This window comes from Nestor notabilis, unplaced genomic scaffold, assembly GCF_000696875.1.
Source record: "Nestor notabilis isolate BGI_N333 unplaced genomic scaffold, ASM69687v1 scaffold10656, whole genome shotgun sequence".
Taxonomy (NCBI): Eukaryota; Metazoa; Chordata; class Aves; order Psittaciformes; family Psittacidae; genus Nestor; species Nestor notabilis.
The window spans coordinates 1-15,813 of NW_009933322.1; the positions used below are offsets into that span (position 1 = coordinate 1).

Sequence of the window (15,813 nt, forward strand, 5' to 3'; positions counted from 1 at the left end):
ACCGCGGCGCGGGGGACCTGAGCCCCACGTGGCGAAACGTTGAAGGGCGCTCCCGGGCTCTTAAGCGGCTGTTGATCCCGTTAACGCGTGTGCTCGTCCAGCATGTCCTCCGACCAGACCAGGAATGTCGTCAAGAAAATCATTCGCGAGATCGGGCAAGAATGCGCCACCCAGGGACAAACTGTGTCTGAAACCTTAGTGGCTTTCATGGTAAGGGCAAAGTAAATGTTCAGGGCTGCTTTCCTTGTTTTATTATTGTTATTTCGTATGGGTGCTCTTCTAATCACCTTCGAACTCTGCTATGGAGCGTAAAATATTGAGCTAAATACGTATTGATGGCCTACAGACGAGAAGTTTCAGACCTGTGTGCCTGTAGCTTGGCAGTTCCAGCTGGTTTTTAAGGCATTCATGAGGGATTAATTTTACACAGGATCAACAGTTCCCCCAAAGTCGCTGGCACTGCTTGGACTGAAAGACATAGGAGAGGATGGCAATGATGCCTTCGGTCTTAAAAGTCAACAAACTTAAAATGGCAGGTCCGTAGCTGGGATGGCAGCAGTGAGGCTTTCAGGGGTAACTTGGGCTTTGAAATATCTTGGTTTCAGATTGCCCACACTACGAAGTTTTAAAGCGATGTTGAGTGATATTCAATAGAGGGTCCTAAAAACATAGAAAAGTATTTAATTTCTCTGAAATGCTATCTGTGTGACTATAAGGCCTGAAAAGGCTGCAGGCCCTGAGTTTTGGGAACTCTTTGAACTCCAACTCAGAGCTCTCCGTCAGGTTTCTTCTGCAGACAGAGAAACCATTTGGGTTTGTTTCTAAAGTGAGAAAGAGAAGTGTTCCCCCAAGTTTTAATAACATTTCTTCCTGCTCTCGTAAATGAACAAAAAGGCATGACTCATAGGCAAATGTTTATTGCAGCAGCTGTATTTATGCTTTGACATTTATCTCTTCCCTCTACTGTGATGGATTCTTTTATTTGTTTCCCTGCTTTGGCAGGGCCACGTAGTATAAATGGGCTGAATTTTTGAAGGAGTGGGCTTGGATCCCCCTTAAACTAAAAATGAAATGGAATCAATCTTCGTGTTGACCTTGGTAGACAACTTAAGTATCCTAAAAAATATTACACACTTTGGCATCTGCTCTTAGGAGACGCAGCGCTGCTGCAGAATATAGTCCGAATGCATCTGCAAAGCCGTGTCTGAAGAAAGATGGAGCCAGGTTCTTTTTTTATTGATGGTATAAGAACAGAAGCAGCTCTCAGTAAACTTGTATATGAATGTAAATGGTTCACAGCAGTACAGTTAGACTGCCTTTTCTTTTTGTAAATGTGACATCATGGCTTTAAAAAATTAGATTGGGTTCAGAAGCAGTATTCGTCAATTAAACATGATCAGTAAAAATCATGTGAGTTTTAGTGAGTGGAAATCCTGTACTGGGCAAGATACGCAGCATGCATACCAGCTGCAAACATGCAGGTATTTCCCTGTATGCAGAACACAACGGATTTTTTTATCCAAATGGCAAACATTTATATCAATGCATAAAACAACCACAATGGATTTTTATAAAGTTTTACTTAGAAAAATATTTTTCTAGGAAAGTTTTTAAAGGAGATGCATTTACATATTTCTCTGCAAAGTTTGCACCACAAAGAGATTTTTTTTTCCCTTATGTCTGAGAACTGAGATTGAAACTGGCAGTATGTGAAATGATGTAACTTTGTTTCATTATCAAAGATTGAAATGAAAGAAAAGACTAGTAAAGAAATACTGATTGCATTAGAGATTTTTCAGAAAATAACAGGTTAGTTGCAGAGTATATGTTGAGATGTAAATTAATAGCTTTCTTTTGGCAATCTCTAGGTGAAAGCTGTTGCTTTAGATCCAAGAAATGACTTAAAGGTGGATCAAATCCTTACAAAAGAAGATATGCAAAATATTATCCAGGTAATTCTAACATCATGCTGAGAGTCAGCACTTAGTGAAGACTATAGTGTTATTTGCTACCTCTTCCTGTAGCTAAAATGCCATTTTATTTTGGTATGAACACTTTCAAAATTTTAATGCTACTTTTTCTCTCACGGTTCTGTAGCCAAAGACTGGGCTATGTGTTTCCTCGTGTAAATAAATGACTTCTATAGAGAGAATGGTAGTGAGGGGGCACTACTGCAGCTGTGATACCTGTAGCATAGTCCCTGGCAGTTCAGGCTTTTCCCCAGAGACAAGAACTCACTTCTCTTTCTCTCTTCTTAGCTCTGTGTTACCAGGCTGCTCGACACAACAAACCCATCCCTGAGCACAATTAAGATGCAAGTTTACTTTGATACAAACTACGCGAACCGAGGTAATTTCAAATACGTTTTCATAGAAGAAGCTGATGCTGAGTTAAGGATTTAACAGCTCACTCTGTAGGGATAACAGTGATTCCTCTTAAATGACTGCTGGCAGTACAGCAAAATAAAAATCCCTGGAGGACTGTACTACATAGAAGTATGGTGTTTCAGTATGGATATGGTAGAGGAATAAAGGTACATTAGATCTGAGAGTACACTCACCCTGTCTGAGAGGCTTACTGAACATAATGGGTTAGATCGCTTGAGAACAGTTACGCTGTCAGGTGCAGTGGATAGCTGCCTTCAGCAAGAAAAACTTGTGCTGCACCTGTGTATCTGAAAGAGAGCCAGTACCCAGAACTGCATGTGTCTGAAAGAGAACTTGATGTTTTATCAATAGCCCTAATTGAGAGATATGAGCAATCTTGAACAATCAGTTACAGTTTTAACTGAGTATGTTTTGGTCTTATTAGTGGTAACTTCATATGGTCTGAGAATGGGAATGTGGATGAAAAATTACGTGGGGAAAATGTCTCTCCGGTAACTGTAACTTTAGATCTGAATGGGACAGTGAGGGCTGGCTGGGAAACAGAGGACAGAACAGAAGTAGACAAAAAATAAACATTTCTGTGTGGGGAGGCAATGAAAACGTTTTCTTGTTAGCATGGATTAAACCCAAAAACTAGCAACACTACAAAGCTGCTCCAAAGTCCTTTGAACTCAAACAGCTCAGTAAGCTCAGTTAGTCCAGGAAGATTCTGAGTAGTCTTCAGATTTGAGCATGTAGCTTCAGGGATGTATTGTGTGTGTGTGTGTTAGGTCCTGCTGCAGTCAGAGATGTCCAGAAAACTAGAGACTTGCTGCTTAATTTGGCCTGAATAGTTCTCCGGACTCTACTGACCAGTGTTAATCATGATAATAATGTTAATGTTTAACTCCACTGTTGTTAATTACAATGGTATGATACCTTAAACATCTCTTCCACATTTCTGTGCTTCCAGAACCTGAAGTCAGTGCTCTGACTTGAATGGAAATGAACCGTTCCCTCTGTATAAGCCAAATTCTAAAGAATTTAGATGGCACTTTCTAACTGTTCTTCTTTCCTAGCTGAACTGCTCAGTGAGCAGCACCGTGTTCTGGAGGCAAGGCTGGCTCCTGTGGTCAGAGATATCACAGATAGTTGTCCTCATCTTCAAGAAGAAATGGAAAATGTGTATCGAAAGATCGTTACCTATGTGTTGCTGGCCTCTGGCCTCGGATCCCCAACAGATATTGGGGTTGTCAGGGAGGTAGCAGGTCAGTAAACTCCCAGGTGTGAAACTGGGCTTTTCTTACAGAAAAATAAAATCTCATCTTCTCTTTGCTGATCTTTAGATACAGCTGTGGTACACTGGGGTGAATGCTTGCTACCTACTGTCACTGCTCAGCCTCGAAGTCTAAATTTGCCATGGATTTCCTACTTTTTGCAGTTGTTCAGGAGAGGGTATTTTTGCTTGCTTAATGATTTTTCTTTTCTGTTCCCTCATACCTTATGCTTATAGCTGCCCTGCAGAGTGTATTCCCCCAGAGAGAGATAATTACTTTCACCTCACTTGCTAAGAAGAACAAAGAGCAACAGCTGAAAACTCTTGCCATGCTAGTCACAGGAATTCGGTTGTACAACAAGGAATGCAGGAAAGGAGGAAGCAGCATTGATGACTGTAAGTAGACAACTGCATTTGGGCTGTGTATTCCCAAATAATTCACCCCGTCTTTCTTCACTGGAGCAGCTCCAGTAATATCCCATCTCTAGATAAACAGCTTTGACTCAGGGCCTGTAAATCTGAAGGAAAAGTAAATATTTGGTATTGATTCTAGGATTCCATGTAGGCTACTGCTTTTTAGCTAAGAGGGAGCCCTATGTGGTTGATGTGGAAGGATTATATGTATTAACTTGGTGCACTGATTTACTTCATGATAACTTGTTCCATAATCCCTTGCCATTAAGTTAATTGAATATGTAATGCTTGCCTTTGAAAATAATTAATTAAAATCTTAAAAGGACACTGTCAATCCAGTTACAATTTTCTGTTGCATATGTGTGATGAGAAGTGATAAAAATTGCTGAGGCATTATCTGTATTCTGGTAATTTAGTGTAACCTCTTCAGATTCTTAACATGTTCCCAAAAATCTTCTATCTTGAATATTTCTGCTGCTTTAATAAGCAAAAAAAAATAAATGTCAGTGGCTATCCTGGAATTTTTCAAAAGCTGTATTCAGTGCAGGGCAAGACTTTGCTATTCCTCTCACTTTCTCTTTTCCCAGAAAAAAAACCCACATTATTTCTGGTCAATTTACAACTAATAACCAAATAAATGACTGGTCAGTAGACATGTTTTTGTGAATATGCATGTAGTATTGTAGCTCATTGTGGCGACTTCTTTGTAAAAAGGGTCTGCAGCCCAATTTTAGGGTAAAACCTTTTATTTTAAAAGACAAAGTTTCTAGAATAAAGGCTGCAGCACGTACTTTTCCTGATAAGAAAATGGTGCTTTATTGGGAAGCAAAGCACTGGCTTATCTGGATGGGATTTTAGTAAAACACAGAAAAAGAAATAGCAACTTTTTAGATTTGGTGATTTATTTTTTTTTTCTCACATGCTAAGCAAGGCATTGTTGGTTTTCTATTTTTATAACATATGCTTTCCCACAAATGTCAACTTTCTGTGTTGTGGCTGAGTCTATTCTAGGTTCACTGGGCCTGCGTTACAGTGTGAGGGAACATTCAACTATTGTGGTTCTATAAAAGGCACAATTTACAACATGTTGTGGTCTTTGTCACTATAATATCTGTGGGATTTAGGATAGATGGTATGATTGTTAATCCTGTTACCTGTGTTGGCTTATTATAATATGGGCTTCTTTGCACTGAGCTGTTTACATATAGCTTAATAGAAAAAAACACAGCATGAATGCTCTTAGGTCAGGAGATAAAATGGATGTCTTTATGCTTATGGCCAGTAGTTAGACCACTAAAGCTTTAATCTAAGTGTTAGCAGCAGTCTCACCAGGGCTTGGCTTTCTACCCTGCTTCTAAAAAGTAAATCAGCCAAGTGCTCAGATTCCGCCAGCTGTGGTTAGACTGCTCGTAATACCTGTACAAATTTACTTGCTGTTCTAGCTTTGTTAAGTCTAGTCTTTCTGTGCTCACAAGGGTTTAGGTAGACATACCTCAAGCCTAATTCCTGCACTGCTGCTTGCTGGTGTTGCTAGCAGGAAAAGTATTTTACAAATGAGGAAACCAAGAATGGAAAATTGTGCTAAAAAGAAATGCATGAATATAAGGATAAAATTTAAAGATCAGAATTTTATTGGAAGACTGCTTTGCTCAAATACTGCATTTCAGCCATTTGCTAATGATTTGAATAATTCTTTTTATGCATATCTCATATTTATTCTGCACAAATAGTGCCAGCCATTCTGAATGAAGCCATTCCATCAGCTACACGGACTATCGATGAAGGTCTCAATAATTGCCATATACTGGCCCACCGGTACACAGCTCTGCTGGAATCCATGCAGGAAGACCAACACAGGCATACACAGCTTAGTTCTTTTAAATTAAAAGAAGCACTATTCAATGTGAGACAATATGAGGCCTTCCTTTGCATCCTTCTGGTGAGATACTGTCATATTCTATCCTGTAGATTTTTACTGCAGATGGAATGTATTCAAGTTGCCTGCTTGTACGGGACAGATATATAAGAAAAATAATTCAGAAATAAATTAAAAATTAAAATAAAATGTATAGAATCATAGAATCATTTAGGTTGGAAAGGACCTTGAAGATCTTTGAATCCAACTGTTAACCTAACACTGCCACATCCACAGCTAAACCACGTCCATAAGTGCCACATCCGCACATCTTTTAAATACCTCCAGGGATGGTGGCTCCACCACGCCCCTGGGCAGCCTGTTCCAATGCTTGACAACCCTTCCAGTGAAGCCATTTTTCTTAAAATCCAATCTAAATCTCCCCTGGTGGAACTAGAGGCCATTTCCTCTTGTCCTGTCACTCGTACTTGGGAAAAGAGACTGACCCCCCCCCCACTACAACCTCCTTTCAGGTAGTTGTAGAGAGCGGTAAGGTCTCCCTTCAGCCTCCTTTTCTCCAGACTAAACAAGCCCAGTTCCCTCCTTCATCTGCCTCCTCACCCTGGTAGGGTGGTTTATAACTGATCCTCACCATGATATCTGCTATATGAGAACCTACATCATCTGTCAGACTGAACTTTGCACCTAACTTACTGGGTTTGGCTACTCTTAGGTAAAAGACAAAAAGGATTGTTTGTTTCAGTGTATCTGTGCTTCCATTTAATTTCAGGAGGTTTCCTTTTTTAGTTTAATTTCATTAACCAAAGACTGTAAAAGTAAGACTTTTTTCTTGGTTGCATACTCATATTTGCTCTATCCCAAAAGGCATAAGAGAAAAAACTTGTTCAATCCATAAATCATCTTAGTTTTAGTCTGCAGACATCCCCAACGCATACGGAGTCATCAGAAATCTTTGCAGGACACAATTTAAATTCTTGAAATTTGATTGGATTTTTGTTTGGTTGGGTTTGTTTTTGGGGTTTTTTAAAGACCTTTTCATTTGTCTTTTGAGAAACTGCAGTCTTTCCTGTATATCATAAAGCTTGGAAAGATAGTTCTTTCAAATAATTTTTTTCAGTTCTCTTCACTGTAAAAATATTGAGGTTTTTTGTATAAAAGATTACTAGTATATGTTTGGGAGAAGTGCCTGTTTTTACACCTGAACACTTACAGAAAAATGTATTTTGTGGATAGTCAGGGTACATTTCATTCCTTAAAGCAGTTGTCTCAAATCATTTGAATTAAGAGATCCAAGTAAATACTTATTACTAAATACTTGAGTTTTTGACTGTCACACTTCTTACCCGAAGTAAGTTCTCTTTCCAGTCTGATGCAATTACAAGTGCTCAAGAAGTTGAAAAGATGCATGTGCAGTTTGCAACAACGATGGAGCGCTTGAAAAACACGGTGGAGAATAAGGTTTCTGTAGATGCCAGTGAAGTTTTTGTAAGTATTTTGAATGGAAAACCTGGTTCGTCTTAATTATAAACAAATACTAAAGTATTACAGAATACTTTGCCGATGTATTTTTGTATAGTTTTTGTTATAAAAAAGGCTACCTTTTTGTCGCTCTGTGATCTGCATCTGTGATTTTTGAAGGGGCCAACTAAACAGAAAGGCTTGATCTCAAGGTGAAAGAAAAGCAAGGTACCAAAAGGGAAAGAAGGAATTAAGTGGATTTTACTGTGTAATTTGTCAGTATTTGTAGATTTACAGTGGTATTTTCCTGTTTTTGTAAATATTCTTTCCTGTTCCTTGCAGAAACTGTAAAGATGACAGGTAACAGCTCATCACAGTGTGATTCTTTTGAAGTCCCTTCAGATAGCAATTCCTGTAATTACAGTATGAGTCTTTGATATCATTTTTCTAAAGAAATCAGGTTTATGTGATGGGGGTTTCAGCCTCTTTGCTCCTCGCAGTAGCTTCTGAACCTGTTGGCTAAATTCAGTCAAATTTGTCAGAGTCCGGAGATCTCAAAGTATATAATTTTATGCAAGTTTTGTGAAACACAACCAAGAGACAAAATTAGAGCCCTCCTAAGATCAAGTCTGAAGGACTTACTTGTATGATAAGGCTTATATTTGTAGAAAGCATTCGTTTTAGGAAGCATAGTAGATTTCATTAATATTCTTCGTTTATTCTAGAAAGAATGATTGGGATCTTGCTGCCCTTCCTTCAGTTTCTTCCATTTTTGCAACCATAAAATTTCCACAGCATTAGAGATGCTGATGTATTCCAGAGCTGACTTCATTGGCTGTTCTCATAATAATATTGGTAACATGCATAAAATATAATGTTGTTTGTGTGCATTTCAGATTTGTTCAATCTCCTCCATGTGTTTAGTTGAATTTCCTCTGTGTGTTTAGATGTAACAGGGCACGTTTTATGTCGCTGACACTGAAATCATCATTTATACTCAGAGTTCTTAGGCTTCTGCTGTACATGGGTACATCTGTATGCCAGCATTGCTGCTGGGAATGGCAGATTCCAGATTTGTTGGGAATGCTGTACCACTCTGAAGGGCTTGCACCCCGTTAATCTGTCTCACCTGATGGCCTGGGGGCTGTGGTACCAAGTCATTCTGGAAGCAGGGCAGGCAAAATAACAAAACCTGATTTTTTGCATGTACAAGGTGTGGTTTTACTTCATTTGGTAGTTAACCAGGTGCATTTCTTCTGGTCCTTCTTACTCCTGAACACCTTATTTTCAGTTTTAAAACTGTATGTAGTGAAGCACTGAATTCCAAGCATGTACTCCGAGTAATGTATTTGGGAAAGGCTTTGGTGTAAAATGTAGAAAAGTACCATTCTGGCCGATAGGCCTGTGTGCTGGATGTACATGCTTTGGGCAGATGTGAAGGGAGCTCCTCTTACAATGCCCAGGAGTTTTCCTGGAATTTCTGGGTGCTGAAGGCCTTGGAGATCAGCCTCACTTTGTTCATAGCAGGGATTGTTGTGCACAGCACTTGGGTTACACTGCAGAAATAAACCAATTTGGATTTCAGCTCATTTTCTTTACTTTCTAGCCTCTCTTTGTTGCACTTTCTAATCTCTGGACCGGCTTTCAGGATGAAATGCTACTGCTAAAGTTCCTTGCAAATATGACTAACAATCTGCAACAGTTCTCAGAAATCCAATCACAGCTTTTTCCTGAGGAACTGCTAACATCTCTTCTGGAAGGACTGACTGTGAAAAGTGATGAGGAAAGGTTAAGAGAAACCATGGGTACTGAAAGTTATTACTTTTTTGGTTTCCTTTGATTTCCCAAGATTTTGGGATTTGAATTTTCTTTACAGAAGGTGCTCCATATTTATTTTTTAATAACCAGAATTTGCACAGTAAATTAAAATACATCTTGTAGTCTGTGCTTTTATTTTTCATATCATGTAGTTTGGGCTTTTTCCTTTGTATATAAAATTAAAATAGATTTACTAGATACAAACATGCTTTATAAAAATGGCAGAATGATCAGGGGAGACTACTACTACCTTTTTTTTTTTAATTTGTTAAGTTTGTTTATGTCTTTTTATACCTTTCAGAACTTCTGAAATGGAAGGGGAATAAAACTAATTTAACAGAGCTTTCTTACCAGACATGCTTGTTTGTAAGACGGTATCCCTAGCAACCAAGCTATACTTAAGGGGATTTGTAATGCCTGAGTGGGTGAAAACAAAACAGAAGAATAAGATATTACCTTCCTGTTGTTGTTCCCTGCTTCCAAAGAAAACTAGCGCTGCTAAAGAAGGCTCTTGCAGGACTGATTTTTCAGTAGGATCTCTCTTAAGGCAGGGCTGAATTGTGGCTTTTGGGATCTTGGCACTGCAGGTGCCACCTGTGAACACCAGGGTAATCCAGTCATGCTGTAACATTATTGTACTTTCAATATCTGATGTTTTGTCACTGAAATCCTTCCTTTGTTAAACCTTTTCTTAGGAACCAGAGTGAATGTTTCTGATTTTGAGAACCAAGAATGGCTTTTTCCAGAGACTACTGATAATTTTGATCGGTTGCTAATCCAGTACCATGGTTTCTGTGCACATGCAATTGGTGTGAAAGGCCTCACCCTCCCAGGTATGCTTTGTAATTAAGTCTTTTCCATACCTTACATGTACACAAGTAATAGGGAAAATATAAAGGTATGTTCTGAATGCATCCTCTAGTTAGAGTACTGTGTTATCATGTTTGTAATTTTCACCCCAGATAACTTATTTCACCAGTTAAAGTAATTTTCTTTAAAAATTACACAAATAAACTGCCCTAAATAGAAGGTTCTCAGGAGAAAGCAGGCACAAGCAAGCAGAGGCAGAAACAAGATGGAATGGATAAATGTTTCCAACTGCTGCATTTGCCCCCGTATAACCTACACTGCAGCTGAATGCAGGCTTGTTTACTGCTGTTAATGTGTTTTAATACAGGCATAGGAAACTGGTCATTCCTTCTATTTCACATATCTGTGTGTTGCAAGCACACCCATTCATGCCTACATCATATGTATTTTTAAATAGTTTTTATAATGTACCAAAAATCTTCTCTGAAAAGAAAGCAAAAGTGCACTTGATAAAGTCAAGGGATCATAGGGATTTTTTTGGTCTCTTCTAGGGTCATTTGTCTTGAAAGCAAGCCTGATTTCAGCTACCCCATCAATTCAGGTTTTGTGTCTCCCTATCCTTTATAGAACCTACCCATATAGGATTATTGGGGTTTTTTTAAATCTAAGGAGTTTGGGTGAAAAATATTGCCATTAATTGGCAGTATTAAAAAATACGTATTTTAGCAGCAGTGTAAATTGCTTATTTAGTATCGCATGTGAGAACAACTGCCCTGGATTGGACCAAAGGTCTCTCTAGCCCTGTATCTAACTTTTGAACACGGACAGTCATGAATACTTGAAGATTATGAGAAATCAAGTAGGAATGATCCTTCCTTAATTATATCCTTCCCTGTTCTAGCAGTTAGTGGTTATGGGATTTCCTCAGATAAATGCTGAGACTGTAACCTTCTGCTGAATAATCCTTGAGAGACATTTTTCATTTATCTAATTGCTTGTTGAATGCATTTAGAGTTTGCCGTGGAATATTATTACTGTCAAGAGTCCCACAATTATATGTACTATGAAAAGGTACCTCTTTTTGAGACAGTTTTAAGCTCTGGCTTAGTAATTTCATCAAAGACCTGATAGACTTTCGATTAGGAAAATTAACAAATAGTAATTTTATACTGTACACAAATCATGGTTTTATAACCTCCTATCATATAATTTATTTTTGGTTGCTTCTTTTTGATGCTGAAGAGGCCTCTTTCTTTAACCTCTCCTTCTGCGAAAAGTATCCCAAGCCTCTGCTCATTCCCAACTCCATTTTACTTTTTCATATTCTGTTGTGTTGGAACGAAATGTATGATTACAAGTGTGGCATATAGGTTGTTATAATGGTGGGTTTTTTCTCTCCCTCTGTTTGCATCCTAACAATTCCTACGTTCTTTTTGCTTTTATGATTGCCACTGAATAGTGTCATTTAGTATTTCAAGGCACTGTCTATGATGATTCTAGATCTTTCCTGGGCAATGACAGCTGAAGCAGAGTCTGCCACTGTCCTTGAGCTCAATTTGTGTTTTCCTATATGAGTTACTCAGCCTTTATTGACATTTCATTTTCTCTGTTAATTTATTGTCCAGCTTTTCAGCTGCTTCATCTGCTTCTTCAGTTAATTTCAGTGTTATGCCCTTTGGTATAAATGGAGTGCTGGTGTGCAAGCAGATATTTCTGGAGATTATAGGGGAAACATTTGTGGGTATGGGCTGTTTTCTTATGCCTTTGCTGTAGGTGTTTTATCTGTTGTTCTTATGACAGATATGCACTAAGGCGAGCTGAATGTGAACTGACCAAAAGCAGATGTACTGACCTAACAAAATAAACTTGTCTGTCTTTAACAAAGCTTACTTTTAGGTGTTTATTCTGATTTCAGAAAAAAGGAAGTGAAACTGCCTTGAGGAAAACACAGAATCTTGATTATGAATGTATTTTGTATTGGATATAATACTGTTCACCATTTTATTGTGTGGGGTTTGGTTTGTTTGGTTTGTTTGGATTTTTTGGTTTTGGTTGGTTTATTTAATTTTTTTTTTTTTTTTTTAGGAAATCCTGCTATTGGAATTTTGAAGCACAAGGAGAAATGTTATGTTTTCAGTTCCAGAGAAGCTGCTTATATCTTTGCTCAAGATCCAGATAAGTTCATTCAGCTGAATGTAGAAAAAGCAAAAGAATATGCAGAGCTAATTCAGCTGCTTGAGCTTTGTCATCAGTTTGAATACTTTGTTCCATATGCACAGGTACACATTGCCCATGCCTCTTGCTGAACAGCTGTTGGATTACTGGTTGGTCTGTCCTTTCTAGAACATAAAGATAACAGATGATACCAATCTTTAGAATATAGTCATCTGCCTGTCATACAGAATGTCTGAAGGTCCATCTTTTCCACGCCTTTAGAGTGTTGATGAGAAACATTTTCCGTTAATGTTGTTCTCACCTTATCTCTTCATAGGAGAGTACATAGAGCCAAAGGGTTGTGACAGCAATAAAAGCTGTTTTTTCCTTAGACTAGAAAGATCCCGTGTCTGATGTTTCTTTTCATCATTTTTGCAAAACTTAAAGGGACAGTAAATAAGTGCAATAGAAGATAAGCCAGATACCATAATAACTAGAGCTTTATCTTAGCAGTTCATCTGTTATGTGCTGGATGAAGGTGTAATGATATCTGGGGACAGGAATTACGGATTATATTACGAAATGAAAGGGGACTCATTAATCATGAATGCAACAGTGCCACTGTGCGAAATCTAAAGATATTATTTGGATTCATAGACATTCTCTGTGATTCATTGTGAATTCTAGGTCCCTAGCAATGCAAAGAATGTAGTCTTGAACTGGCCCTTGGTGAGAAAGATATAGTTTATATCCCAGCTCTGGCAGAGATGTAAGCACTTCTCCTGGTTATGATTTGTGATTTTTAGTCCATTCATAGAGACAAACTGAGGTGCCTGCTTCATAAAATACTGGTGGTGGTGGTGATGGGGCTCCTTTTGACCAAAATCCAATTATTAAGCTCTCACTCAGGATGTGGAAGTCTGAAATTCAGCTGTGGCCTCTGCCTAAAGAGTTGTCTGTCAGAAATTAAATCCATCAAATACTTAGTGGTTTCTTCTTTTTAGTGGAGGCAGGAATAAAAAAAAACCAAAACACTGTTGAACGTAAAAATCATTATCCACTTGTTGTATTTGCTTTTAAAAAGTAGCATATCCATTTGCTATTTTTTTCTGAGAAGTCTGCATTCTTCTCAGTAATGCCTTGCTTGGTTTTGTTTGTTTGTTTTCATCCAGGCCGGAGCTCCAGACAAATGTTTGATGAAACCAATTGTAAAATGTGACAGTAGTTCTCAAACTGATACGCATATCTTGCCTCCAACCATTGTGACATCCTATGAGTGGAATGAATGGGAAATGAGAAGAAAAGCTATAAAATTGGTTTGTAATGTTACTACCAGATTTTCATTGTTGGATAACAAAATTCAGAATAAATTACTGTAAACTTCTGTTCCTTGCAACATAAATCTAACCTTATTCAAAGACACACACATTGTTACAACTGGCTCACTAGTTTTTTTCCAGGTATTTTCTCTCCTTATCTCTAGACTTCCATGTTCTCTCAGTTCTCCCATATTCTTCCCCAGTTTTTATGACCAGTGCTTCCACTGCTAAGTCTATTCATTCCAAGTTTTTCAGTTACCTTCTGTAAGGAATAAGAATGTGTTTATTAGCTTGATTTCTAAAGTAGTTTCTCTACACTGAAATAAACTGGTTGAAGATACTACTATATACTTTGTCATAAAAAGAAAAAAGCCAACAAATCAACAACACACAACAGGTTGCAGAAAGGTAAAACTTAATTGCAAGTTGAGTAATTTATATTAATGTTCATCACCATCAAGCAAGAGGAGGAAAATGTAGTAACTGGCAGACAGAATGGTTAGGAATAACTTTGGATGTGTTTGACCCTGCAGAGACTTTCTTTGAGCTAATTATCTAACCTTGAAAGGTATCAAAGCATGAGGCCTCTTTCATATAGGATTGGAGTGATAAGAAACAGAGCGAGTAGGTTTTCTGTTGTATATATAAGCCAGAAGAAATGTTTGTTATACTATCATGTTGATTTACTGATGGATTGGAAAGCACAGTCTATCCACAGAAGGTTGGCTGCATACATAAAAGCTTTTAAATACACATATCTTTAAAAGCTGCTTTCTAGGGTTTGCCAGCACATGCAGATGTCCAGGTTTTCATAATTCAGTCAAAATGAACTTGTGAGTAGAGGGAATATTGCAGTTACCAATATCCACTGGACACAGAATAGTGCAGGGTTGACTACATTTTGTCTGTGAACTCATGCACTACAGAGGCCTGTGGTCTGCTGTGCTGCTTATTTCCTTTCTGTTGTTCTCTTTGCTGTGAAATCTCTCAACATTATAAGATGAAACCAAAATTCAGGACTGAGAAGTCTTGCCAGTGTTAACTGGCTTATAAAATACGATTCTAAGTAATAGTTGTTCCTGAGGTATATAAAGAAGCCAATTAGGTTTACAAGGGGCCTGGCTAAAAGCCTCCTTTTCTTCTCTAATGGATGAAAGTACATAAATAAATGTAAAAGATGTGGTCAGTGACTTAGTTTAGCATAAGCAAAAGTGGATGTTTCCCAACAGATGAACATGAAGACCATTCACAAGCAAATGTGTAGCTCATTAGTTTGAGATATTTAGAGAAAGTACTTTAAAGTATTAAGGGTTTTTAGCCTCAACTGTCCATATGGGAGATGAGTGATACTGAGATGAAACAAAAAATCCCAGATGCATGGAAGTGTTTTGTCTACAGTGACTACACAGAATCTGTAATATGGAGGTGATACAACATTAGAACCAAAGTGTTAAAATAACAGAAAAATTTACCAATGCATCTGTGAATTTGATACTTCAGGGGACCATTGGACATATTTTGGGTTTTGTTAGAAAATGACCTCATGTGCTTTAGTTTTCTTCCTGCTGTTCATAGTTAGCCAGAAAACTCACAGTCATAGTGGTGCAACTGTGTATTAACAGTGGACCATGTTGCAGGTTTGGGAAGCCCAGAGATGTAAAACACACAAACACACCTAAGTATACATTAGTGCTAAAATGCTCAAAGGAGATTTTGCTTAATCTGCTACTTTTTGTGGTTTTAGGCAAATTTGCGACGCAAATTAACTCATGCCATGCAGACTGATCTCAGCAATATGAGAAGACAGAACTGCACCCAAGTCTACTTGCCAAAAGATGTTAGCACCCAGACTAAGCGCGACAACTCAAGCAATGTACCCAGACCACAGATTTTCCTGGAAGGTCTCCGAGGACGATCATCTCCCACTACTCATATGGTCAAAGTAAACTTAACAAGAGCAGTAGATGAAACCTAAGTGAAAATGAGAAATCTGAAGATATATATTGAATGTATAAATAAAATTCCCTGTGTATATCTGAAATACAATAAAAAAGATTTTACTGTGTCTGTTGGCTCTAGGAGCAGTTGATTTATTTATCTGTTGGGGCTGCTGACTGGCATCAAGTGATAGAAATGATAAGCTTGAAGCACCCACACTTTAAGCAGCAATTTAGAATCAAGATGTTCCTAAAGACTTTAGCATAAACTAACATTTAAAACAGTTTCCTCAGATTTTCTTGACGTTTTAATACAGTGGCTGCCTGCTGAAACACTGCTGCTGAGAGCCATGTCTTTTGTGCACGGAGAGGATAATATAAGATG

General features: G+C 38.1%; 1 protein-coding gene across 1 annotated transcript; it reads left to right on the top strand.

Annotated features, from left to right (window-relative positions):
* Positions 1 to 102: 102 nt before the first annotated feature.
* LOC104407522 (chromosome unknown open reading frame, human C6orf165) lies at positions 103 to 15,466 on the top strand. The gene is made up of 12 exons (XM_010016828.1): positions 103 to 210; positions 1,869 to 1,952; positions 2,259 to 2,349; positions 3,446 to 3,634; positions 3,880 to 4,038; positions 5,787 to 5,995; positions 7,298 to 7,417; positions 8,997 to 9,195; positions 9,904 to 10,041; positions 12,104 to 12,297; positions 13,345 to 13,488; positions 15,236 to 15,466. The coding sequence occupies exons 1-12, from the start codon at positions 103 to 105 to the stop codon at positions 15,464 to 15,466; spliced, it is 1,866 nt and encodes a 621-aa protein (XP_010015130.1).
* The last annotated feature ends 347 nt before the right edge of the window (positions 15,467 to 15,813 follow it).